The sequence below is a fragment of the Hydra viridissima genome, unplaced genomic scaffold (genome assembly GCF_058129835.1).
Source record: "Hydra viridissima isolate aposymbiotic clone 2 unplaced genomic scaffold, HvirCarnegie_v1 scaffold_11, whole genome shotgun sequence".
Classification (NCBI taxonomy): Eukaryota; Metazoa; Cnidaria; class Hydrozoa; order Anthoathecata; family Hydridae; genus Hydra; species Hydra viridissima.
Window position 1 is genome coordinate 11,876,428 of NW_028324310.1, and position 26,152 is coordinate 11,902,579.

At 27.1% G+C, this 26,152-nt stretch overlaps 3 protein-coding genes across 10 annotated transcripts; 2 read left to right on the forward strand and 1 right to left on the reverse strand.

Annotated features, from left to right (window-relative positions):
• Window positions 1–1,005: 1,005 nt before the first annotated feature.
• Window positions 1,006–2,011, reverse strand: LOC149882196 (uncharacterized). Of its 2 annotated transcripts, none has more exons than XM_090067294.1 (4): window positions 1,808–2,011; window positions 1,593–1,647; window positions 1,341–1,415; window positions 1,006–1,238 (listed from the first exon to the last, which is right to left on the reverse strand). In XM_090067294.1, the coding sequence occupies exons 1-4, from the start codon at window positions 1,883–1,885 to the stop codon at window positions 1,132–1,134; spliced, it is 315 nt and encodes a 104-aa protein (XP_089923420.1). In that variant the 5' UTR covers window positions 1,886–2,011; the 3' UTR covers window positions 1,006–1,131. The 2 variants fall into 2 exon arrangements, with proteins under 2 accessions (XP_089923420.1, XP_089923421.1); XM_090067295.1 differs by having other exon boundaries at window positions 1,593–1,619; window positions 1,808–1,911.
• Window positions 2,012–2,294: 283 nt separating this feature from the next.
• Window positions 2,295–8,632, forward strand: LOC145191695 (UBX domain-containing protein 7-like). Its single transcript, XM_090067289.1, has 13 exons — window positions 2,295–3,037; window positions 3,304–3,371; window positions 3,856–3,933; window positions 4,044–4,165; window positions 4,475–4,621; window positions 4,876–4,966; window positions 5,160–5,225; window positions 5,359–5,435; window positions 5,652–5,799; window positions 5,985–6,022; window positions 7,672–7,726; window positions 7,937–8,007; window positions 8,406–8,632. Exons 1-13 carry the CDS (start codon window positions 2,748–2,750, stop codon window positions 8,562–8,564), a joined length of 1,410 nt encoding a protein of 469 aa, XP_089923415.1. The 5' UTR covers window positions 2,295–2,747; the 3' UTR covers window positions 8,565–8,632.
• A 378-nt stretch (window positions 8,633–9,010) lies between these two features.
• Window positions 9,011–25,261, forward strand: LOC145191307 (uncharacterized). Of its 7 annotated transcripts, none has more exons than XM_090067271.1 (25): window positions 9,011–9,111; window positions 9,819–9,930; window positions 10,967–11,153; window positions 11,316–11,525; window positions 11,611–11,724; window positions 12,023–12,091; window positions 12,217–12,279; window positions 14,340–14,644; window positions 15,104–15,285; window positions 15,388–15,440; window positions 16,110–16,436; window positions 16,751–17,074; window positions 17,247–17,390; window positions 18,973–19,644; window positions 20,059–20,083; window positions 20,628–20,693; window positions 20,835–20,901; window positions 21,260–21,347; window positions 21,753–21,803; window positions 23,514–23,576; window positions 23,760–23,858; window positions 24,009–24,325; window positions 24,536–24,630; window positions 24,874–24,931; window positions 25,014–25,261. In XM_090067271.1, the coding sequence occupies exons 1-25, from the start codon at window positions 9,042–9,044 to the stop codon at window positions 25,156–25,158; spliced, it is 3,906 nt and encodes a 1,301-aa protein (XP_089923397.1). In that variant the 5' UTR covers window positions 9,011–9,041; the 3' UTR covers window positions 25,159–25,261. The 7 variants fall into 7 exon arrangements, with proteins under 7 accessions (XP_089923397.1, XP_089923395.1, XP_089923396.1 ...); XM_090067269.1 differs by having other exon boundaries at window positions 23,760–23,864; window positions 25,014–25,260; XM_090067270.1 differs by having other exon boundaries at window positions 20,059–20,080; window positions 23,760–23,864; window positions 25,014–25,260.
• The last annotated feature ends 891 nt before the right edge of the window (window positions 25,262–26,152 follow it).

The window sequence follows — 26,152 nt, forward strand, 5'->3', positions numbered from 1 at the left end:
TTGGCTGTTGTGTTGTAATTTAATGACTTTGTTTTCCATGAGTTCGTTAATTTCAGCACTGTGATGTTTTGTTTAGTATTTTGTAAGAATCTTTGTTGTGATGTAATTAGTAAAAGAGCCAAAATAAACAGAAAGTCTGATTAACTAGTTACTGATCTCTTCTGTAACATCTGTAGCAGCTAATGCAAAAAGCGATTGGTTCATGATAAAGCCATCGTTCTTTTATATATCTCACACAGTGATGTCGTTGTCGTCTTTAGTTCTCCATATATGTATATATATATAATGCATACATTTTGTTCGCCCGTGTTTTGTGCGTGTTGGTGTGTTTTCTACGTGCGTTTGTTTGTTCGCCTGTGTACACGCGTTTGTATGTTATGTGCGTGTGTATTAAAAAGAAAATGCAAAAGTTATGTTTATATTTTATGGAACTCAGATTTTTATACTTTCATTTGTTTAACAGATATGTATTTTTATTCAGAGTTTATTTTCAAGAAGAAATCTTTCAGAAATATTTTTCTCTCCTGATTTTTACCCTTTTTTTTCAGATCAACATTTTTAACATAAAAAATAAGTTCCAATATTTATGTTAAAAAATGTTGATCTGTTAAAATTGGTAAGCGAAATTAACTCAAAAGCTCTCCCTGGTTCTAATAAATTTAAGTCAAACTTATAATACCCCAGTTTCATTTAATTGTCGATCATTGTTTTAAATTTTTTTTCTCTAATAACAAGTACCAATTAAGATTACGAGTGCCACTACTTAGGTCAGCAAATTCTATTTTAGGAATGCAATTGGTGTACTCTTTTAATGATTGCATTGTCAAAACATTTCTAATCATAACAGAAGTTCAAATGTATGCTCTTGAGATTCAAGGAAAAATTGCTCTTATTCTTTTACTCTGTCAGGGCTTAAAATAACTGATATGTTATGTTAAAACACTGCAAGTTAACATTCTTTATTTTTAACATCAGAAAACGAATTTTAAAATTTTTCATCGTGCATTTTAGACATAAAACGTTAATAAAAATACTAAAGATTGCGAATAGATTTTCTTTCAACACAAGATGGATGGCGAAGGTTTGAACTCAAATTACCATCACTACGAAGCTCATAACGTGCTCTAAAAATTATTCGATAACTCTGTTTATCAGTCGTTTTAAATATTCTAACACTTTGGAATCTTTTAACCACTGAGTAATTTCGAGATGAGGGTCTTCTGACAATCTACTTTCTCCTAATGAAAATAAGAGTACGATTAAAAGGATTTGGAGGAGAAATGTTTTAAAAATAATCGAATTTTAAAAAGATATTTTTTATAGTTTCTTGTTGTACTTACTTATAAGATTTTCTTCTTTTCCATCTTCCCATTTATTTTCCCAATTAGCTTTGATTGGTCTAAATACTCCGATTGCTGATTCATATGATTAAGAGAAAAGCACATTTATACACATTTATTAGAGGGTATAATTAGATACATAAATGTAATTAATATTAATTACTATTATTACTATTTATTAGTATAAAAGAAATATATATATATATATACATAACATAATAAAAAACATAAATATGTAAAATTATACACTACCTTCAACATTGAAGTAAAATAGAATCACTAAAATTAGAAAAAAAGCAATCTTCATCTAAATTAAAAAAAAAGATAAATTAAAAGAAATCAATTTATTAAATATTATTTGTTAGCAAGTTTTCTCAAAAATATACAAAATTTCGACAAAACTATACTCATAAAATATGTAATTTTATTTTATATTTTAAATTTAATTTATATTTGAACAAACTTACTTTACTCCTCATATTTTTCTCGTGAAAAAAGTTGTTTTGGTTTTGTAAAGCTGAGGAATGCGGACTTCCTCTTGACATCTTAGCATAGAAGCAATCAAAGTATTTATTCACCTTCCTCGTTCACATTCGTTTACAATCATCCGCCGAAGTTTGAAACCAAGTTTGCTTTTGAACCATTTAAATTGCTATTTTCTACTTTTCTTTAGCGTGTTGTAGAAAAAATGAAACCATTTCGCTGTTTCACGTTCTTTTTAGAAATGATTAAAATAAGCTTTAATTCTATGATTTTTTTCTAAAATTAAACTAAAATTTTGGTCAAATTAAAACTTGTGAACCTTTACACGTTTATCTGTTATTTGACGGAGCACCTGCAGCTCAAAAAGGCTGATTTTTACGTAAACTTTGCTCTCTTATTCCAATTCTCTACTCCTCGATCCATAAAGAGGCTAAAATCATACCTAAGTAAGTATTACCCGCAGTGAAGTATACATTCGATATTCTTAACGCCGGCTAAACACACTGCAAGAAGATATTTTAGCTTTAGAATATATTACTTTTGTAAAAGCTCTTCTTTAAAAGAAAGTGTTGAAAACCTTGTTACCCACAGATTTACTGCATGAAAATCTAAACATTTATTTATTTAAATATCCAACTCTAAAATATGAAAAACCGTAGAAAAATATTTTAAAGCATCCGAAAATTTTTCTGGCCAGTTTAAAGAAGACTTGTTAGCAAATTAGATTTCGTTGTATTTTTTACAAACAATGTTAATAAATCCATCCAGCGTTGTAATATCAATTAATCAATTGATGACGATAATCATGCCAAACAAAATTTCGGCGCGCGGTTTTCAAACTTTCGTTTTTACTTCGTTACGATCATAACTTTTATTACGGATTTTTTTGCGGAAAAAAAAAAATCAACAACAAATGCAAAGAAAATGGCTGCCTCCAATATTACTGTAAACGATGAGTTAGTCCAGCAATATATCAGTATAACTGGCGCTGATAAAACAATAGCTTCAAATATGCTAATAGCTTTAAATGGAAATCTAGAAATGGCTGTGAATATGTATTTAGAAGGATCATTTTTCCCAGGACCGTCTGAATCTTTTTCATCTAATTCGGACAATAAGTTCTCTGCAAAATTTCAATCAAAGAAATCAAAAAATACAGCAAATGCATTTAATAAAGCTCAAGAAAATTTTGAAACTTTAGATGATTTTTACAAGCAAGCTGTCTTTTTTTTAAATTTTATCATTACTTTACATTATGTTAACATTTTTCTTACGTCATGCATTTTTGTTTTACATTTAATTTTTCTCCAAGTTTAGTTTAAACAATCAAAATAAAATTATGCAATATTTATTTTAAAAATTTACACAACACAGCAATACTAAAGTGTCTTGTTAGTTAATCTTAAAAATAATTGATGTCTGATTTGAGTGCAAGAATTGTTCTTTTATCTAAGAATTTTTATTATTTTTTCTATTAAAGTGTTGATGATAATGTCCGTTCACCTATTCCACAGCAGCAAGCTGTTCTTGTTGAAGATCCTTATCATGGTATGGGATTTGTAGGTTTTATTATGTTTATAACTTGGTTTATTAACATTATTAAATCTAAAGACTTTTAACAGTTTATATATATATAAATTGTTAAAAGTCTTAAGATTTAAATAATGGTTATTTAAATCTAAAGACTTTTAACAGTATATATATATATATATATATATATATATATATATATATATATATATATATATATATATATATATATATATATATATATATATATATATATATATATATATATAAAAGTGACCAAAAAAAGTGACCTGTACTTACAAATGAGTCAAAATGACTTTTATACCATATACTTTTTACTAATTATATATGGTATAAATATCGTATATCACTTATGACATTTAACCATATATAATTAGTTATAATATCTAATAAGCATGCAGGAGAAACGTATTTTTAAAAGTTTATTTTTAACCTTCATTTATATATATATAAATAAATGTATACGAGCTCTTTTTTTTAGCACTGCCATCTTCTCGTCCCAGAAGACCACAGACATGCTCTGTATTTGATAGCTTTAGAGACTTCAAACAAGAAACAGGTCAACCTCCTTTACTTTTATTATACAATTTTAATAATTGTTGCTTTAAAAGCTAACTTTTTAAATTTAAAATTTGTTAACTGTTTTAATTTAACTTGCTTGTAATTCAGATGAGCAAGAACATTTTTTAATGCTTCACTCTCAAGGAATTCCTCCTCATAAAAAAACAAAGCGCTTGCATGAGTTATTCAAGCCACCAAGAGATATTTTATATGCTGGTAATTTCCAGGCGGTAAGATTTTTTAAGTTAAAGTTATTTACCTAAAGGTTTTCTGACAATATATTTCAAATGTCTTTTAAAGCTTTTTTATGTAATAGCTATCCGAATTCCATCCAGTTACAAGCTAGTCATAGTTTAGCTATACTCTGGAAACAAATATCCAATTTTTAAAAGTCATAAATTCGTAACTCCTTAGGCTATGAATTTAAGGATAAAGAATTTTATTTATTGTAATTCCAATATTTTGCCTTTTTTTATTAAGGTTATTATTGAAGATTCTTTTATTGCTTTACATCAATACTTGCCTTTTATTTAAATTAGGCGAGAAGTTTTAGCAAAAATCAAAATAGATGGCTTCTGGTTAATATACAAAATAGTACTGAATTTGCATGTCAGATAATGAACCGTGATGTCTGGTCAAATAAACTTGTTCGTGAAATTCTAAAAGAAAATTTTGTTTTATGGCAGGTGTGATAAATTTGATTTAATTTTAGACTTAAATTTTTGAAGTAGTTCTTAGAATATTTAATTATTAGTAATATTTTTATTTTATAAGAGTTAATAATTTAAAGATGTAAAGATATAAGAGCTAATGATTTAAAGATATAAAGATATAAGATGTAAAAAAGCTCCTCTTTGTAAAAATGTTTATTATAAAAAATCAGATTTTTAGTTTTGATTCACAGCCCTAATGATTTGCATTCTTCTGCTATCCATTTTAGGTTGATTATGAAAGTGATGAAGGAATGCATTATAGTAACTTTTATGATGTCCACAGCTACCCACATTTAGCTGTCATAGACCCTAGAACAGGTTTTTTCATTTCATTTTCTATTTTTTATTTACAGGTAAACAGTTCAGTTGCAAACGTTTTTTTAAAAAATGTCTTTTAAACTACTTTTTTTTTTTTTTTTTTTTGTCTTAAAAAGAAACCTAATTTGCTATTTAACTTTAAAAGTTCTTATAAAAATGATGATTTATATAAATGATGGTTTATTAAATGTAGGTGAGCGTCTTGTTGTCTGGAAAAATCTTAGTATGAAGCCTACAGCTGAGCAATTTGCAGAATTAGGTATTTCATCAATATTATTTAAACTGCATTTAACATTTCCTAGTAATGATTGGTTATATTTTTTTTTTCTGATTTGATGCTTAACATAAAGCAATACTGTTTTTATCTTCTGATTATGATTCTTGGTGTTTAGCAACACTGTTTTTATCGGATCATTCAAACCTAAATGATAGTTTTGAAACTCACATTGAAAAAGAAACTGGAGTTATGGTAGACAATTTTTTCTTTTTTGAAAGCAATCTTACAACTGTTTACAAAGTGTTTTTATGGTATAACACCTTCCTTATTCCAACTCTCTGTTTTTAAATTCCAAGTTTACTACTAAAAATACTAAGTTTATTAGCAAATCTTTAATAATTTAATTGTTTTTTTCAAATAATAATTGGTGTATTTCCTTTATTTGGATTTTTTTTATTCCATATTTAGAAAACAGGCATTGATGATGATAATGAAAATGACAACATTGATGCTGCTTTAAAAGCATCTTTAGAAGACAATAGTAATATTTTATCTGTAGTGAGTGATTCAGAAAGTTACAGTGATCAAGAAACTTATGCAGATGTTGAAAAAAAAGGTTTCTTTTTGAATTTATTAAAAATACTGTTTTAGTTTTTGTAAAGCTTTATCTTTTACATATTTAAACCTTTAAATAAAAGTATTTATAATTAAAAAAACTTTTTAATATTAACTGTTCAAACCATTCTGCATTTAGTTGAAGTCATCAAATTAAGAATTTTCTTGAACTTTTCTTTTATCTAGATAATCAAAGACTAGATGCTACAAAACAAATAAATAAGGTAAGATTGTAAATTTAAAAATAGGGTGCATTCATCATTATTTTTCAAAATTATGTTAATTTACATAAAAAAACAAATCACATCTACAGTTGCAATGCACTTAAAGTAGCATTAATCATATATATTACCATTAACCCTACATATATTAAAGGAGTTTATTAAAGCTCTAGAGTAGCTATAATGAACAGTTGGTCAAACTAATTAATAAAAGGAAAAGCTGTAATTTATTTTTATTTTACTTAAGTACTCACTTTTTGGACTTGTAAAATGTTTGGTGGTTTCTTGTTTGACTGAGACTTGAGTTAAGTTTTTAATGATTCCTCTTTGGAAAATAAAAACTCACAAAATCTCAATTGTTATTGGTTAATAATTTAAATTGGGAAAGGCTTGTTTCCTAAGCTTAGTCCTAAAATAATGATGTAGTTGTAGCACAGCTGTAACATAACACACTGTTCTTCCATCTACAATTTAATTGCCCCAAAGTACACCATCTTTACAGTATCTGTAGTTTATACAAGTTGTGTCATACTTAAACTGACAAAAAAGTTATTCAACAACTTGGAATGAATTCAAGAGCTTTTACTTGTAACAAATATTGTCTCTATTTATGTCCATCAGAAACAACCTTTACACTTTTTAAAGCGACAGGATTGAACTTGAAAAATCTTTCTAATTCTAAAGGAACATCCAATTTAGAAAACCTGTTAGGGTTAGAGTTAGGAGTTTTTAACCTTCATTTAAATGTTTATTAATAAGTTTCTTGATTGAAAACTTGTTGGTTGAAGGAAGTGTCAAGGTGAAAGCAGAAATAGTTGTCAAAATCCAGTGCTTTTTTTTTTTGTACTCATTCCTGATTTTTACAATGAAAATTGTCTTAAATTTTGAAAGTTGATTTGATTCCAGGCCACTTCTTACTTATGTCATGCCTGAAAAATGGCCTTGTCAAAAATGGGTATAGCATTGCATAAACAAAGTCTTCTATAATGTTTTATTGCACTTGTAGGAAAGATTTCAACAAAAAAAAGTTGATAAGCATAAAATATCTTAGGTTATAGATGATGAACTTTAGAAGTTTTTGAATGGACAGAATACTTAAAAGTTACTGTATTGCATATTGTAATACCTATATAGTAATATAACAAAAGTTCACAGTTCAAGTGGGTCAGTCGCGTCATTTCACAGTTAGAAAAGATAAAGGGCAAACTGACAATTATGCCCATTGGAAATTTTCTGGAAAAAGAACAAGGCTTTTCTTTAATATATGTGGCCATTAGAAATGCCTAAACATTTTATTAAAATTTTATCTTTTGACCTAAACTTCCATATATTATCTAAATTTAAAAAATTTAAAACTCTGCATGTTCAAATGCTTTGAATTTTTTAGCTTTAACTTGGATTTACACTATATTAACATATTTACTGATATTTTTATTAATTAGTATATTTATTATAAAAATATTATAAAAATATATTAATGTAATTTATTAAAAAATTTATGTAAATACTTAAATTAGTTAATGTATTTATTATAACATTTTTTTTTTTTTACATACAAAATATATTCCAAATCTTATAGATAAAATATTTTTGCTGCTTGTTGATTTTTTTTTTTTTTTCTTCATAATTTCTTCATAATTTGTTTTATTTAGCCTAATTTACTATTAAATACAACAGATGAAATGGAAAATGATAATGTAGAAAAAGGTATAAAACTAATGAGTTCATTCATACAAAGTTACTAAAGTATATACCTGTAGATTTTACTTAAGCAGATACCCATACTGAAACAGATACCTTTTGATATTACTGAAGCACATATTCATAGATAATAATATAAGAATAGTTTTGATCAACTTTGTTTATTTCTTAACTGTTCAACAAATGTCAAATTTTTTCCTTTTTTTTTTTATGTAGCCACAATTATGTGCCGTCTACCTAACAATGAAAGAAAAGTGATATCCATTTCTTTTCATTCTACCATCAAGGTTTGTTTTTCATGATCTCTAAAACAAAAAAAGGAAAAATGAAAAAAAAAAAAAAGAGAGCAATTTTGTTTAACGTACAAATTTTGATTTGAACTTTATATAAAAGTAATATAATCAAATGCTGTCATTATAAATCCATTTTTCAGTTTGATTTATAGTTATAAATCTTCAAATTTATAAGTATGTATATTTAAATATATTTTATATATAATTATATTATGTATATTTAAATTTAGGTAGTATATATTTAAATTTTGTTTACTAAATGATTTCTCTCGTTTACTCTATTTTGTAAAAAGAATAAATTTTGTAAAAAAATCTTATAAAGTTTAACATACAATTGTCAAGTTTTTAATTAATAATTATTAGAAAGTAATTAAATATATCTTTTATTGTAGTACCTATCTGAAAAAATAGCACTGCTTGGATGGCCAAGTGAACGATATGAACTGATAAAAGCATTTCCTAGACAAAACATTTCAGAGCTTGACTGCCAACTTAGTTTAAAAGATGCTGGTTTACATAAACAAGAAACAGTTTTTGTGCAAGAAAGATAATGATAAGTTTAAAACTGATTTGTAAATAGATCTTTGTTAATTAGAATAAAAACCTTTAAAGTTTTTTATTTCATTTATACATTTGTCTAAGTGATTGGCAATATGCAATTAAATGTGTGTAACTTATTTCTTAAGAACTAAACTGGACAGGGTGCTGACACCTAAACCTGAGTTTGAAATATTTATATTTTGTACTTTTAGCTTAAAGTAAAATAAAAGCTTCTCAGATTTAATAAACTCTTAGGATGTGTTTTCTAAATTTATTTTGAGATGTTTTTAAAACTGTTTTATAAAAGAAATGTAATTTTAATTTTAGTACTATTTTTTTTTATTATTTGTCTTTTACTATAACCATGGTTACTGTGTTATTTACCATAGGTTAATTGATTGACAAATTTTTACTTGGAAAATTTCGATAACTTTTGAAGTTTTAAAAACACATTTTAGAATATTTTTATTTTTGTCAGCTAATTAATAATGTTCCAGATCAATAATCAATTAGTTTTGGATGAAGAATATGATGAAAATTACCAACCCACAGAAGAAGGTAATGTTATTCTGTGCAGTAAATAAAATCCTTTTTGTTTTGCATTTATTTTCTTCGTGTTTTATGTTCTTTATTATTTGATTTGTCTCTCACATAATGGGATATTTTATGTTTAAAGTTCATAGTGGGATAATGCAGTAGAAAGTTTAAACACTTTGAAAATGGCGCTACTTGTATATTATATTCATTAAGGTTATCCCCATTATCAGAATTTTAAGTTTTAAAGCATAAGTGTATCATAATAAAGTAAATAAAAAGCCAATATAAAAACTATGAAAGTTAAAGGACAAAGTTTAAGTTATCGAATTTTGCAAGTTTTGTGTAGCATCTTTGTTGAAACAAAAAATTTAAGATTTTCTTTCTACCCAGGTAAAATACTGCTGAACAACTTGAGATGGACAAAAATTTTTCAAAATTCAGCATTTTTGTCTACTAAAAGTTTTGACCTTTAAGGTAACATGCTTGCAAACAACTCTAAATGACTTTTATATGCTCATAATAAAAATTTAAAAGTTTTTAAGAATGAAAATTAAAAGAATTCTATAATCTTCAGAATCTGCTTAATAGTCACTTATGAACTCAAGTAGCAAACACTTCTCTAATTTATCTAAGTTTCTTTGGCTAAAATATGTTGCAGTATTATATAGTTGCATGTAAATGTGTTGTCTGTAAAATTAACATTAACATATACAATTTCTTTTAAACAGAGGTGTATGAGTATGCTCAAGTCATTGGTATTGATCCTGTGAGGGAGCCAGAACTTCTTTATATTGCACGACAAGGCATTGTTGCACCATTGCCACCTGACTGGAAACCATGGTAAAAAATCTGTTTTTCTTAGTAAAAAAATGATACAAATTTTTTTAAACAAACAAGTATCCATAAATTTGAGAAATATTTATTTTCTCAAAAGTAGCTAAGATACAGTTCAAGACCAATTCAAGGAATTCACCTTTGATTAAAACTACTTTTCAATATAACCTACCCTGGCTTTAGAGATAGATTGGAGGTGACCAGGAACTTTACAAGTTTGTTGCACCTGGTCAAGTTTGAGTATGGATCAGATTTTCTCTAATTCAGACTTCAAAAATTCTTGGCTCTCCAGATTCTAATGAATCTTAGCTGACTTAATGGACTCCATTATGAGTCAAAATGAAAAATTTAAAGGGTTAATATATGAAGAAGAGGGAAGCCAATTCAGTTTTCACAAGAAAAATTTTTTTTTCCATTAAAGTTAATTTTTTACTTTGTAAGTTGGTACCAAATCTGATTGAAAAACCACAGAATTCTCCTGAACTTTTTTTTGATTCAAAGAATTAAGTCTTTGAGCATCAAGGTCTAGGTATTAGTGTTGATTTTTTATACCTTTTGGTACAAAATTAAGTATTTTTGAGCTGTTGAATAAGCTCCAGCCAAAACCATATTAGCTAGGTGCTGATTTCAGAAGGGTGCTTTATCTAGATTTTCCACTGACCTTTTCATTGTACATTTTTAGTTTTGAATAAACAGTAAATGAATTTCTAATCATAGTAAAAATTAAAAATCAATGGTTGTTTGTGAAGTTTAGCACTCTTGTTATTAGCACTCTTGTTATCTTTTTTTCCTTTTGAACTTATTTTAATCTAATTTTTATGATATTTTGCACTAAACAATAACAAATTCATTTTGACACCCTACAGAACTTTTTTTACCCAAAGGCTTTAAAAATTTATTGTGCTAAATTTGAATTATTTAAATAGTCTCAAATTATAAACCTCCCCTCCCCTCCCCTCCCCTCCCCTCCCCTCCCCTCCCCTCCCCCTCCCCCTCCCCCCTGTAATTTTAGCTTGTAACAGCACTAACACTTTTTATTTAGCCAAGATCCAAGTGGTGATATATATTACTTCAATTTTTCAACTGGTGACAGTGTCTGGGATCATCCTTGTGATGAACATTTTAGAGAATTGGTTGAAAAAGAAAGAATGCTACTGCGAAAAAAGTCTTTAGACAAGAAAAAAAATAAGGACAAAAAAAGCAAGGATAAAAAATCTAAAAAAGAAAAGGTTGTCATCATTCTCATTATTATAACTTTAAATGTTTTTCACTTTGTGATTTGATTATGTCTGGAGTATATTGATGTTTTTTACATATATTTTATTGATATTAGGTATAAAGTTAATGTATTTTATATCTTAATAACTGATTATACTGCTTTCTTTTAATAGAACTTCACTATGCTTGCTCCTTTAAAAGGTGAAAGTGGGCCACAACTTTCTTCACTAAAAAGTAATACGGGTAAATTAGGACCACTTTCCTCTCTTGGAAATCCTCTTGGAGCTTCCTTGCAAGGAGCTTTGAATCCACTAGCTACCAAAACTGGAATACCTACAAAATTAGGTTTTTCTGGAGATTTAAAGGATTCAACTAAAAAAAATGTATGATTTTAATTTCCCCCTGGTTTTCAGATAAAATTAAAAATTAATTTAGATTATAGACTCCTGTTAACTTGTATGCATTTAGAATATTGACAAAAAACCAACCATTAAAAATAATTTGAAAGACTCATTTGCATTTTCACTTGGTAATACAGGGGAGAATGTTAACTTTATTGGGGATATGTCTGACATAAGTGAGGTAATCTTTGTTTCTGCTACTAAAAAAGTTATTACTTATTTTGGAAAATTTTATAAAATTAAATCTTTAAAAAACAGCTTGCTTCTAAATTTGTAAAAAAAACTTTTTCTTTTCAATCCACTTGAAAAGTATTGAAACTAGTTTTATAAAAATGTAAGATTGTTGTTTTTTATTTGATATTTTGAATTAATTTGCTTTAATTACTCAATCTATAGTAATGCTAATGGCAATGATATTAATGATTTATAGTATAGTTGCAGGTGTTGATTACTCACTCTTATAGTTATTCTTATTCTAGTATTCAGATGGCAAACCAAAGTTCACTCTTGGCTTTGATGCTCATGATATTGCAAATCTCAGCTATGATGTAATGTATCAACATCTGATATCCATTTTTAATTTGTTTTGTTAACATTCAATTATCTTTTGACTCTTTTTACTCGATCTTTTTGACTGAAGTTTTTCCAAGTTTTGACCTGATTCTTTTTTTAGGAATCTGATGAAGATAATCAGATAAACAGAAGTATTGAAGATAAAGACAATGAAACAGAATTGGTAAGTATGTGAGCTAAAGTGTTTTTGTTTCACATTTAATATTGTTAATGAATAAGCTATTCTTTTTTCAAGATTAATGTTTTGAAATGTTGCTATCATATTAATGCATGATATGATACAGCACTATGACAGTTTATCATGGCTACTCAAACTTTTACTTAAAAACTATAGGAAAGTATGAATTTTTAATACTTTTTTGTAGTTTTTTTTTTTAATTAAAAAGTTATCAAAACTTTAAGAAAGGGACATCAAGTGACAAACAAAGCATTAGTTATTTTGATGACATGTTTTCCTAAGAAATAATCACAATGCTAAGTTAGACATTTTTTGTTACTCCTCCTTTTGTCTTAAAATTTTTTTAACTTTTAATATAATTTTCAGTAAATTTTTTGTAATAATTCCAGTGTTAGATAATTTTTTTTGATCAAAATAGCTTTATTTGTGATATACTCTTTCGCTATTTCCTGCTTTAGTAACTCCCAAGTGTTCTCTATAGGTTAAGGTCCAGGAAGTTTCCTGGTCAATCTTATAATGGAATATTCTGTTCAAAAAGAAATTATTAAATTGATTTAGCTGTATGTCATGTTGCGCCATCTCGCATAAAGGAAAACAATATGTTTTAGGACATTTGATTCATCATCACAGAACACTTGATTCATCATCTGTTCAGCAATATAGAGTCTATCCAAATTTTTTCCTCAAATGGCAGACCAAAATAACAGAAATTAGATATTTAACTGTCTGAATATTGCAGCTGGATAAATATTTTTCTCTGACTTTTCACTTATTGAGCTTTGTTTGACATTACTTGAAAAATACTTTCATTACTAAAAGCATACCTAAAAATTCTAAAGGATAGTTTCACTTTTTAGTTAATTGAAAGTTGATTAAAAACATGTTAATATTATTTACAAAAATAAATCTTACAGATTTCTAATTATCTCCACTTAAATTCCTGTATTTTTTGCCCATTCTGACTTTCTTTGCATCATTTTTTGTGTCAATTTTGGTTCTTGTTGGTCTTTGTGATTTATAATCAAAATCGTAAGGATGGTGTTGAACAGTTTGCTTAGACATCTAGATTCCAACTGCTTGAGTTTGTAAGTAATTGTATCATTGGATGCTTGAAAGTGTTGAGGTATTATTCTGCTTAACATTCTTTGTCCATGTTGTGTTAACTTTTTTCTACCACATTACCTAATTCTTTTTGATGTTAAGCTCTCAGTATTAGCTAATTTTTTCTTAATATATTGGGCATATACCTGAGAAACATCTCTCTGAAAATAACACTAGTATTAGTTAGCAGAGATGTAATTTCAGCCTTTTTTTAGGTTGATAAATCTTTTTTCTTGCTCATATCTACAAATAAAGAATGCTTAGACCTATATTTGATTAATTTTTAAATGCACATATTTCATAAATTGGCTCTTAAAATCTAATTTAGAAAAACATTTAGAAAAAAGCTGACTAATTAATATTTTACACAATTTAAGTACTTAATAAATTAAAAAAAAATTTTTTAAAACTTTTGTGTAAAATGCGCACCTTGCATATTAGTAGAAAGATGTTACAAAATGGCTACCAGGTGAGGTAGACCCACCAACAATATAAAAATTTGTCAATTTGTGACCAAATGATATTTAAGGCTTCCAAATAGATAAAAAAAAAAAAAATAAATTTAAAGTAAGAAAGATAAATTTATATTTAAATTTTGTTAGTTTGATAAGTTAGCCATAGTAAATCATCAGGTTTATTTGGATATTTTAGAAATGTCTTGAAAAATCTTGTTGGTTTATCCCCTTTTTTATATTTTTTGTCTCTATATTTGTTGTATACAATATCTATATTTTATATACAGTATCTATATGTTAAATATAATATCTATTTGTTATTTATAAAATCTATTTTGTACATGTATTTGTTATATATATTATTTGTTTCTTATATATAATATCTAGTTGGTATGTATAATATCTATTTGTTATATATATATATTATCTATTTGTTATCTACATTATTTTGTTATATATCTGGTTGTTATATTAACTTTCTGTATTTAGGATTTTGGTATAAACTCAGGACTTGCTGCCCGTTTAGAAGGTATGAGTATAGATAATCTACCAAGATTTAATGCATCTCATGATGATGATGATGGTAGTGACAGTAAGTCATATAAGTTTGATGTAAAGAACTCATTCACTGAAGAAAAACTGCGTCAAGAAATAATAAAAACAAAAAATGTTTCAAATGAAGTTGTAGAAAATAAAGAGAATGTCCAAAAACGTGGGAAGCTTATTCATGGTGCACATTTTGAATTTCAAAGTGACTTAATTGAAGCAACTGAAAGTTATGCAAATAGTAACAGGTATTACATAATTGTTTTGCACCAGTTGTTTTTTTTTAATGAATGGTTTTTACTAATGTTGTAGCTTTGGATTGTCGATTCAAATATTGATAATAATGTTTTATATGTAAATATAATATTATTCAAATTGAGCCTGGTTCTATAGGCAGAACCAGGGTCTTTTTATGAGATTGTTTATGAACTTCATTAGAAATTAGAAATAAACATTTCTTTTTAAAAGTTAAAAAAACTTGTTAAGCTGAACATTATGTTTAAGAATCATTAAAACAACAATTCATATTATTTAAAGATTTCCACTTCTTTTCATACTTCCTGCTCTCCTCTGGGCCATTAAAAAAAGAACCTTATACTTTGTGTTTTAGAATAAAAATTTTTGCTTTTAATGGCTAATATTATTGGAAAATATTAAATGGATTTATATTCTGTTAAATTCTTTCATATTTTATTATTTTGATTTAGCGTTGATGATGAGGATGTCAAGATTCTTGAGCGTTTTCAAAAAGGTATTGATCTTAATTCTTCTGCGCATTTAGAGGATATGCATCAATTAAAAGAACTAGAGTATCTTAAACAAAAACTAACAAAAGAGGAGGCAGAGCAAAAAGAAAAGTTGCAAGCTCAATTCAATAATGAAGTTGCAAGTAATAACTTGTTGATATTTTTATTATTTTAAATTGAAATAATTGATGTGTTGGCATCATTTTTTTGTTTTCATTATTTTAAAATCAATTATTGTATTTTAGAATTGCACACAGAGTTCGAACTTAAAAAATTAGATGAAGAAAAAAGGCTCAAGGTTTGTTGGTTCCTACTTAGTATTCTAAGGCTTTTCTAAGAATTCATATTTTTTAAATATAAAACAGGGCTTTAAAAAGAAGCCAGTTATTGGTAGTCAATTTTTTTTTTTAATATGGAACTCTTTTAAAATAAAGAATGGTCAAGGTTCAATTGTAAAATCATCAAAGCTAAATAAAATAGGAATTGTAAAAGAAAAAGAAAATTTTATTTCATTATTATATTTATATCAAACAATAAAAAGTATTTTTAGATTTACATCAAACTTTTTAAATTCTCATCTTTGAGGTGTTTGTTGATTTTTGATCTTCATAATTGTTTAAGAAAATATAATTCTCTTAGTATTATCTTCACACTTTTTTGACTTCATGTTGATTGCGATTGAAAAACCAGTTGATGATAAGAAATTGAATTGAGTTCTACTAAACTTGTTATTTTAACAGTTTAAACACTAGAGACTAAATTGGGGCAATAAAACCTTGAACACACTTCAATGTTAAACAAATCTTTTATAGTTATGATAACTAGAAAACATTTGCTGTAGTTATTGCGTGTTAAAATATTAGTTTTATTAATATTGTTGAATTTTACTTGTTGGTGTGATTTGTCTGTAGTTTGCTAAATATTTTTGTAAATAAAATCTTAAATAATTTTTATTGGTTTTTAAAAGGAAGAGCTTAAGCTTGAAGTTCAGAAATTAAAAACTAAATATGAAGTTGAGGTACAAAGTGAAGAAAAAAATATTCAAAGTAGCCATCAAATTAGTATGAATCAGTTGAAAAGCAAACTGGATCTTGATTTGCAGCATTATGCTGACAAATTGAAAGAAGATGGAGAAACACAAAGGAAACTTTTAAAAGACAAACATGAAAAAGAAATTGAAGAATATAAATCTATGCTGAATAGTGCATTGCTTAAAGATAAAGAAGAAATTCAAAAACAAAATGAGCTTGAAAAGAAAAGTTTGATGGGCAACTTGAGCAAGAAAAAAACAGAAGTAAAGTTTTTGTTTAACTGACTTTTTAATTTTTTTTCTTTTTGTTTAAATTTAATTTATTGTTTCCCTGTGAATCAATATTTAAACAAAGATTACAAGTAGAATTGAAATTAAATAATTAATTGAAATTTCAAATTACACAATAATAAGTATACAATAATACTTGCTTTCAATGGACAGTTACAGTATTAATTACATTTATAAGCTATAGAGATTGTAATTATGTGAAGCAGAATTTAACCCTTTAGCTATATAATATACCAATAACAGACATTAAGAATTTTTATTTCTTTGCATACTTTCCTTTTATTCAGCTTTTGGATAACATCAATAAGCAATACGAAGAGGAATTAGATCAAATTCAGTCCCATCTTTTAAAGGAGCATAATGTTAAAAAGGCTTCTATTAAAGCAGAGCTTGAAGAAAAGTATGAGGAAGAAGAAAGTATTTTTAAAGATTCATTAAATCAAAGCAAGTTTGCACAGATTTCAAACAAAATGTCAGATATCAATGAAGCAGAAGAGAATCATCAGTTTTTAATGAAAGAGATGAATGATAAGCACTCTGAAGATATCAGAAAATTGTCTCAAAAATTTATTAGTCAATTGGAGGATATAAAGAAGGATTTTGAAGAGAAGGTTTTTTTCTTCTTTTAAACCTAAAAAAATCTCAAAAAGTTGTTTGTTGAGGAAATAGATTTTTTAAAAAAAATTTTTGTACAAATATTGTTGATATACTTCATTCATTTTAAAAGTTGTTAAAAGAATTTAAAAGTAACTTCTAATGAACTTTGTTTTGCAAATGATTTAGATAACCGCAGAAAGATCAAATGGAGAAAAGAGACTTGGCAATGAACTAATAGAGTTGCAAAAGATGCATCAACAAGAAGTTGAGCAGCAAAATCAACAACATGAAGCAAAACTTAGTTTGTTGAGAAGTACTTTTAACAAACAAGTAAAGTATAATAATTTTTGCACTTTCTTTGTGAAAACTTTTAATTTAATACAGATCTGAAAAAATGCCTTTTTTCAGAATGCATTAAGTGTCTCTACAGAAAAATAGGAAACAAAACTGAAACGGTACATAAGGTAACATGAAATGGAATAAAGATTTTTATCTGCAGCAATAAAAATACTAAACAATTTAAATATTAAGTCAACAGATGTTACAGTAATAGTATACAAGTATAGCTTCTACATAAATGGCAGATCAAAAATGTAACTGCACTTCTAAACAAAATGTTTTTTGTTTTTGAATGAGGCATTGCCATTAGAATAGTTAGTTTAATGTTAAATGAAGCTTTAACACAAAATTTTTATGAAAATTTTCTGTTTTGTTAAATGTCAACTTACAAAGACATAAGTTAACATTTGATTTGGTTTTGATGGTTTATTGATGCATTCTTTCTACTAAATTATGTTTCTTAGTTTTTTGAAGACCAAAAGCTTTGTGTTGTTGACATTGTTGCAGCATAAGAAGTTATTGTTTTCCTGTTAAATTCCTTCCATAAAAGTTTGTTTAGCTTAACAGGTCTAATAATTTTACAGCCGAACCTTCATTAGCAATAATTTTTTCAGCGTCTTTTTTTTAAAATATCCTTCACTGAGAAGTAAAAAATATACTTTTTAAAATAGCCGTGACAGTAAAGTAAAATATTTTTCTGATTTTCTTGTTGGTGCATGAAGCCTTAAACACTTATACAAAGACTAAAAAAAAAAATTTACAGATTTTTATGAAACATCTGATACAGTAATCAGAAAATATCTCAATGTTTAACCAGAGGTTGTCATATTATGGGTAGGGTTACTTTACTGGTCAATGATGTTAGAGATTTCATAAAAATCAGCTGTATTATAAAAATTGAATTATTCAAACTTGGATATGTTTATTGCACATTTTCCTGATATTCTATTCTTCAGTTTAAGTCATTGAAAGCTCCTTGATTTCTTATAATTGCTAGTTAAAGGTTTTTTTTTACTGCTTCTTTGAAGGACAACAGTTTATCTTTCCATAGTGTGATATTCACAAGAATAAAATCTGCACGGATTTCTGATGTTGTTTCATGTAACTTTGATTGTCTTACTAAATAATGGCTATTTTAGAATGTTTGCTTTGTCTTAATTATCTTTAGTAATAGTTTTCTTTGCCAATGGTAGCACCACTTCAATTGAAAAACAAAAAATAGTTTATTATTTTAAAAAGAGGAATATCAAAATAAAAGGTTTCAATTCAAATTTAAAAGAAAAACTGATAAAATAGGAGTAAATAAATTTAAATGGTTTTTATAAGATTTGTAAACAAAAATTAGAAATATGCTGTTTTTAAATGTAGCTAAATGTTTTATCACTTTTATGTTTTAAAAATAAAGTAATGGTGGCATTTTTTTATTATTGTGTTCATTTTATATTCAAAAACTGAAGGTGACGGAAAGGTATATTATCTTAAAGAAAACTTTTAAAGAAAACTTGGTAAAACTTCAATCAATGCTGTGTATGTTTTAAAGTTTTTTTCATTAACAGTTTTTGTTATCTTTAAGAATGAAGAATTGGAGCTAAAAACGAGAAATCTAAAAAAACTATCTAATGAAGTCCAGGAGAAAAAACAAGAGTTAGTAGATCTTGAAAATGAACTTTTTGCTAAAAAAGAAAGCATAAAGCAGGAGTTGAATGAACTAGAAAAAAAAACAATGCAACTAAAGACCACAAGTGAAGAGCATGATTCTAACTTACTTTCTAACAAAAAACAAGAACTTCAAAATGAAATTTCCAATTTAGCAAAAATTGAAACATCCTTAAAAGAAACCATCAGTATGATGCAAACAAGTAAAAGCGCATTGGAAGACAGTCTTAACGAGCTTATGCATAACAAAAATTATATTTTGGAGCAAATAAAAAAAGAAAATGAAAGCTTCAAAACACAGCAACAACAGCATAACGAAGTAATTTCTGCTCTACAGACTCAGGTTAGCAGCCTTAAAGATCTCCTTCAAACACTCGAATACAAACAAAAGATTTCTAATGATGAGAAAAACAAAATTTCTAAAAATCAATGTGAAGATGTGGCAACAAATACAAAGGCAAGTTTTATTGCCATTAAACCAGAAAATGAACTACCTCAAAAAAATACTGAAGAAATGTCAAATGAAGATAGAAAGTCTCCTTTATCTTTAAAAGACTTGGAAAAAGAAACTCCCAAAGTCAGACAGGTGGTAAGTTTCTATTTTTCTACCTTATTTTTGGGATTTTTTGAAGTAAAAATATTATCATTCAAAAAAAATATGGTAATAATTAACAATAGAAAAAACTTCTATAAATAATTTTCACAAAAATCTTGCAGAGAGAAAGTGTTTATAGAAGGATTTTATACTATTTTATTATCTTTACTCTGTCATTCTGATTCATGGTCTTTTATGATAAACATCTATGATCAAAATTAAAAACTACCAGTACCATTTTGCAATAAAAAGGCTTTGGTTTTTTTGTGGAATTAGTTTGAATTTTGTTATTTTGAATTGAAAAAATCAAATATAAAAGTAAAAACTTTTTTTTTTTTAGTCAAATATGAAAAAAACATGAAAAGAAATTAGGGGATCCTTTTTTTTTTTTTTTTTTTTTTTTTTTAGACTGTTGTTGGTAAGAAAGAAAGTAGTAAGTGAAGTAAATTTAATTCTTTCAAATATAATTTTTACTCAAATTTCTGTATCTTCATAAAAAAGCTTTTTATTACAACCTAATAAATATTTTGAGTTGTTGACCTGATTAACTAGTTTTTTAAAGTTCAAAAAGTTTAGAAGCAGGCAAAAATGCAAATTGTAGGTTTCTTATTGAATAATTGAACCCACAAACTTGTTTCATTGTTAATGAGCTTATTTTTACATACTTTTGCTAATTAAAGTTTTTTGAGAATAGTTGTTAAAGTTGAATATAACCCTAAAACTGTATAAATGACGATAATTAATGTCATGTCTTTTAATTATTACATTTCATAAATAACTTCTCAATAGTGTTAGTCATCTTTTGACAATAATTGAGTAAAACTCTGTCATATCCAGGAGTGACAACAAAAACTCAAAGTTTATATCATGAATTTCAGAGAGTAAATATTGCTTGATAAAGGAAGAATGCTGTCAATCATAATCAATAAACACAGAAGTTGAATTATTTATGAAATTATAAATGGCATTTCATTTAGGTAATATCAACACAACTCAAGATCAACAACTTAGAAGAAGAAGAGCCTGGCTTGATGAATCAGACAGTATGAGTAATTTTTTAAATTTTCTTTTAGATATTTGTAAATTAAATATATTTTTAGCATTCTAAGTTTTAAATTTAAGAGTGCTTGATTTACAACTAATTACTAAATATGTTTAAAGAATGTCTTTTAATAAATTTCAAGGTGAATCACTTCAGTCAGCTGAGATGGAAAACAACCAAGAAAAATATAAAAGAAAGCCTAAATATGTGTATGAATTTTATGTTTTAAAACATATATGTCTGTTGTGTACTTTGCCTTTAAGTGAAGTTTCGTTTTTTTAAAATAACCATTTGGTTCTGCAGTCACTGAATCAGATCAGGCTTATGCAGTTATTTTAAATGATAATTATTTGCTAGTTTTTTGAACCCTGTTGGCTACTAACAATTTTTGGGGCAGTTTGATGCTAGGTCACAGCAAGTAATTGGAATTAATTTACAGCTTAAAAAAAAGTGAAGCTTCATTTAACTAGGTAGCTATATGTCATGTGTATTTATGCAAGTATTTAAATTCAGTATAAATTTATAGTTTTTCTTTTATTTACTTAAAGCGTTCTGTTTAAATTGTAGTGGTCTTGAGGAATCTCTTTCAGAAGACAGCAGTTCTATTCAAAGGGCAAAGCTCTTCTTAATGAAAAACAGAGAATCTGTACATCAGGTACTGAAAAAGATGTTAAAAAGCAATTAAAATGTTTTGTATTGTGCTCACTTTCATAGTTTTGCTTTATTGATAATTTTTTAATTTTGGTATTTAAAAAGTATGCTGGTATTTAAAAAGTATGCTGGTATTTAAAAAGGATGCTGGTATTTGTTTTGAAAGTTTGTTACAAAGTCAAAGTTGTTTTATACTTATGTTTATGTATTTTATAGATTTATGTATTACATTTGCATGCAATTCATTTTATACTACTGTTTTATGTAATAAGTTTTTCGATGTCTCATGTTTAAATGCAATATATTTTACATAGCATCATTTAACTATTTATGACATTATTTAAATATTTGTTTGTATAATTGATTATTATTTTGTAAAAGTGCCTTTTATATAACAATTTCACTACAGGTTGCATTATCAAAAGCTCAAGAAGAAAAGAAATACAGCCCTTCTGATGTGGTATTTAAAGATAAAATTGCTTTTTTTAAATTTTGATGATTAGTCATTAAGTTTATGCATTTTTAGTTAGCAACTGTGAGCCATGATTGGGGATCCATCAGAATAGAAAAGCATTTTAAAATTTAATGAAACAAAGATGGTTAGAAAAAAAACTTTCAAATGATAACCACTTAAATTCTTTTAAATATTAATCTATTTTTGGAATAAGTCTTATTCAAAGTGTCTGTGATAATATTAAATTTTCAAGTTTAAATGTTTCTTTGTGCTTTGGTTGTTTACAATTTTTTTTCTTTATTTGAAACATATTAGGGGGTACAATTTTTTTCTTTATTTGAAACATGTTAGGGGGTACAATTTTTTTCTTTATTTGAAACATATTAGGGGGTGCAAATAAGTTTTGAGAGTTTTTTGTAATTTTAAAGCTTTATTCAGAGAAATTAACATAATGTTTTTCAAAGTATTGCCCATTGTTATTGTCCATCGTAGCAACGACTTTTCCCGATCTTTTCATACGGATTCCGCGTTGAAAAAAGTTATTGTCAATGCTTGGCTCAGCTGCATCAATTGCTGTTGGTAATGTTCCCCGGTAATGGTTTTGTTAGGCTATAGTAGCTCAAAGTAGATCACTCCGAGCTGATTTCACCAGATGCACGTTGAAGTTAATGTATGGTCTTACCCCACAGTTTTCTGCGTTTTGGGTTCTCATAGGGGATCCACTTATCATCCTCCGTCACGATTCAATGCAAAAAACTCCTATTTAGCTTTGGGAGCATTTTTTCGCACGTGAAAAAACGGGGTTCAGCACTTAACTTGAGTTTATACAGGACCCAATTTTCTTATTTTTGCACCATAGCCATGCCTTCCATAGTCACTTCCTAGGTTTCTGCAGCTCTTCTTGAGTTTGGTATGAATCTTGGTCCAATAGCGCCTCCAACTCAGTGTCACTGGTATCAAAATATCTATCAATTAAAACGCTTGAACTAGTCCTCTCCTGTTTTTATTGTTGGAGCCCATGTTCCCCCATGTTGCTTCACACAGCAATCGATGTCCATCAGCTGTACTTTTCTTCAAATTAAAACAAAAAAAGAAACACTTTCCGCAAATTGTGTTTTGTTGGCACAATAGTTTACACTGTTAAAGCATAAAGAAAGTATGTTGCTTACGTTTCAGCGATGTGACATATACTGATTTTTAGCGGGAAATGATGACGCTTTAACATGAATATAACTACAAAAACGTCCGGTACGATTAAATGCTACTTACGCCATATTTTGTAAATTCCTATAAACCTTTTTCTATCCCCAATATTTGATGCCAAAGATAGTGCTGTGTATATGGTCAAGAGTTAGAAGGTTTAGTCAAATTGTCAGACTGAAATGAAATTACAATAGCTGCTAAGCCAATGAAAAGGCGACGAGCTCCAATTTTTTTGAATTTTCTCAGAAAATACATGCTCATTTAGGAATAGTTGAATACCCAATACGGTTTTGCGATAAGTAGGGCTTCAATAAATATTGACATGGGTTATATAAAATTGCTATATATATATATATATATATATATATATATATATATATATATATATATATATATATATATATATATATATATATTTGGTAATAGAGAAAAAGTATGTTAAAAGGCTCACTTAGTAATAATTTTGTAAATACTGTTTTATGTTTGTTGTCTTGATGTTTGTTTTTTGTACAGCGTAAACGCTTAAGTCCAAATGCTGCAAAAGTATTGCAAAGAATTCGTATGAAACTTGCTCAGGTTTGTTTCTAAAATGTTGTAAATTATAATTGCAAAAGCATAAAAAGCTAAGTTTTCATTTTCCCTTTTTTTTTTTTTCCGTTATTGTTTTACTTTTAATTTTGGTGCAGCTTTATTCTTACGATTTTGTCTCGTTGATAATCTATATATTTATTGGTCATATCGTTCACGCGTATATTCTAGGAACGTGAAGACATCGATGAAGCTATTTCATCAATCACAGAGCAATACGAAGAAGTGGAAAATCAAGACCGGAAGTTTTTAAGACCAAATTTATCTGGAGTAACTGTACTATAATTTGTTTCCTTTTCTTTTTTTCTTTTTTTTTTTTTTTTATCTTTTATTTTATGATGGCAGTTTCATTGCACTGCTTATTAAAAACAATATTTTTATCCACACTCTTTAAACTCGTAATTGTTCTTGTTTTGGTAGAGATTTATTGATGTCGATAACTATACGGAAAATATGTCAGATGCTGATTACATTGATTATCGACGCGATAGACTGAAGCAAATGAGAGACCAGCGATTTCGTTTGTACGAAAAGCTAGATTATCAACCTTGGATAGAAAGTATAACTACGAATAACAAACAAACTGTTGTTGATGATTTTACTTCAGTTCGCCATAAATTAGACAAGAAACTTTCTCCAGGAGATATTTTAAGCAATATACACGAAACTGAGCTTCGATACGTTTATCCAACAGAGAACAGAATTAACATAACGTACGATGGCCAAAGAAAATCTCAGTAATATAATTGTTTTGCATTATTTTAACTGTAAGATAATCTGAATTTGTTAAACTACCAGTGATATTATCTCCATAATAGATTAATATTTCTATGTTTTTGGAATGGTTTTTTTTTTATGTACATGAAATATTCATTAACAATCTTAGTAATAATCTTAACGTATAGTTATTATTTTATTATCGCATAAAACTTTATTTTGCCTTTTAGTTTGGAGAGTAACGATGAGTTGTTTTTTATAAAAACTGTTCCTACGCCGACTGTCGAGGAAAGACTGGAGAAGAAATGGCGAGAGTATTTCGGTGGTAGGACTTTTCAGACTTACGTCAAAATCATTTCATTTCACTTAAAAATTAAAGCAAAACTTTTGCTGTCGCTTATTTTCACTTCTTTAACCTTCATTTTTTTTCATAAATTTACTTCTATGACCTTTTGGAAAGCTGTGAACGAGATGTTCAAATTGTACCTAGTTGTGATTATCTCCATATAAAAAAGTTTGAACAAATATTTTTTTTTCAACAGATTCTTTATTTTGTCTTCGTTTTTAGAGCGACAAAAACCATCTTATCAAAGTTCCCGTGTTTCTTGGGGTCATGCTTCTGCCATGTAAGTTTGAAGTAAAGCTTGAAGGATGTTTTCGGTTCTCTCAAAGAAAAAATCTCTTCATTAACTGAAAAATCTTTTTTAGGGAAAACCTTCGAAATAGTGGCAGTACATTCCAAAGCGGGCGAGATTTAACAACTGAAAGACGACTTCAAAGCCACGCTGATTGGCTAAAAAGTCTCTCAAAATCAAATAGTCTTTTGTCGCTATCATCATCCATTCCCCGTTAAAATTCTAAATTTGTTTTATAATTTAATAATCTCTGTTAAAGTTAGTTTTTTTTTAACGCCTGTTTTTTTATACAAGTAATAAAAACACAAAACAAGCTTTCTTCATTTTTGTTATTTTTTTCTGTTTTTCTTTTTTTACCCTTTTCAGAAATTTTATGTTAACTACAAAATATTTTATAAAAGAGATAAAAGTTTAATAAAATATAAAGTATTACAGTACATATAAATATTTTAAATTAGTTATAAAGTTTTTTCTTCATTTTATATTGTGCGAATATTAAGTGTATACTATGAGAATCAAATGTATTATATCTATTATGTATATTCAATAATTTATTTTAATATAGAAATTCCTCTTGAAAATAAACAGCGACTATTACTTTGATGGTGTGCTTCGTGTGCTAAACTATTAGTGTGATAGTGTGCTTACCCACACAGGCGTACAAGCCTGTGTGGATGAACAATAAGGGAAGGGGGGGGGGATAGAATGAACATCTCTTATAACAGTTTGTAAAATTTTGATGATAAATCATATATATGGTCCTCATGATGGGTGATTCATAGATAACCGTGATGATAATGATAATCTCGATGATGACCTGTAGACGCTCAATGTTACAGGAGATCAGGTTTCAAAGGAAATGAACAAAAGATTAAAGTCTGACTCCTTATATTGAGTAGGGCATATCAGCATGAGAGAGACAAATTTTCCACCAAAGTTACACAAAGGTTATACACTATCTAACTTTAACATGGAAAAAGACAATGGAAATACTTTTGCTGCGACCATCAAACCTTAAAAAGAATTTGAGCTTTGATCTACTGGTTATTGAAAAAAAAGGTCTGAGAATGAAATTGATTTATAAAAAAACTAATGGAAATTTAAACGAATTATTAAAATTAATAATTTTAATAATTCTTTTAAATTACAATACTTTTATAAACGTTTTAAAATTTATTAACATGCTTATTTTAAATGCAATGTTTAATTAAA

Excerpts from the sequence above, each read along its gene's own strand:
- LOC149882196 (XM_090067294.1), bottom strand. The coding sequence starts at position 1,885 with ATGTCAAGAGGAAGTCCGCATTCCTCAGCTTTACAAAACCAAAACAAC. Across the intron at positions 1,648-1,807 it reads AGAAAAATATGAGGAGTAAA|ATGAAGATTGCTTTTTTTCT; the intron begins GTAAGTTTGTTC and ends TTTTTAATTTAG. Across the intron at positions 1,239-1,340 it reads AAAAGAAGAAAATCTTATAA|GAGAAAGTAGATTGTCAGAA; the intron begins GTAAGTACAACA and ends TATTTTCATTAG.
- LOC145191695 (XM_090067289.1), top strand. The coding sequence starts at position 2,748 with ATGGCTGCCTCCAATATTACTGTAAACGATGAGTTAGTCCAGCAATAT. Across the intron at positions 4,166-4,474 it reads ATGCTGGTAATTTCCAGGCG|GCGAGAAGTTTTAGCAAAAA; the intron begins GTAAGATTTTTT and ends TATTTAAATTAG. Across the intron at positions 7,727-7,936 it reads AAATGATAATGTAGAAAAAG|CCACAATTATGTGCCGTCTA; the intron begins GTATAAAACTAA and ends TTTTTTATGTAG.
- LOC145191307 (XM_090067269.1), top strand. The coding sequence starts at position 9,042 with ATGTTCCAGATCAATAATCAATTAGTTTTGGATGAAGAATATGATGAA. Across the intron at positions 21,348-21,752 it reads ACAGAGAATCTGTACATCAG|GTTGCATTATCAAAAGCTCA; the intron begins GTACTGAAAAAG and ends ATTTCACTACAG. Across the intron at positions 23,577-23,759 it reads TTCGTATGAAACTTGCTCAG|GAACGTGAAGACATCGATGA; the intron begins GTTTGTTTCTAA and ends CGTATATTCTAG.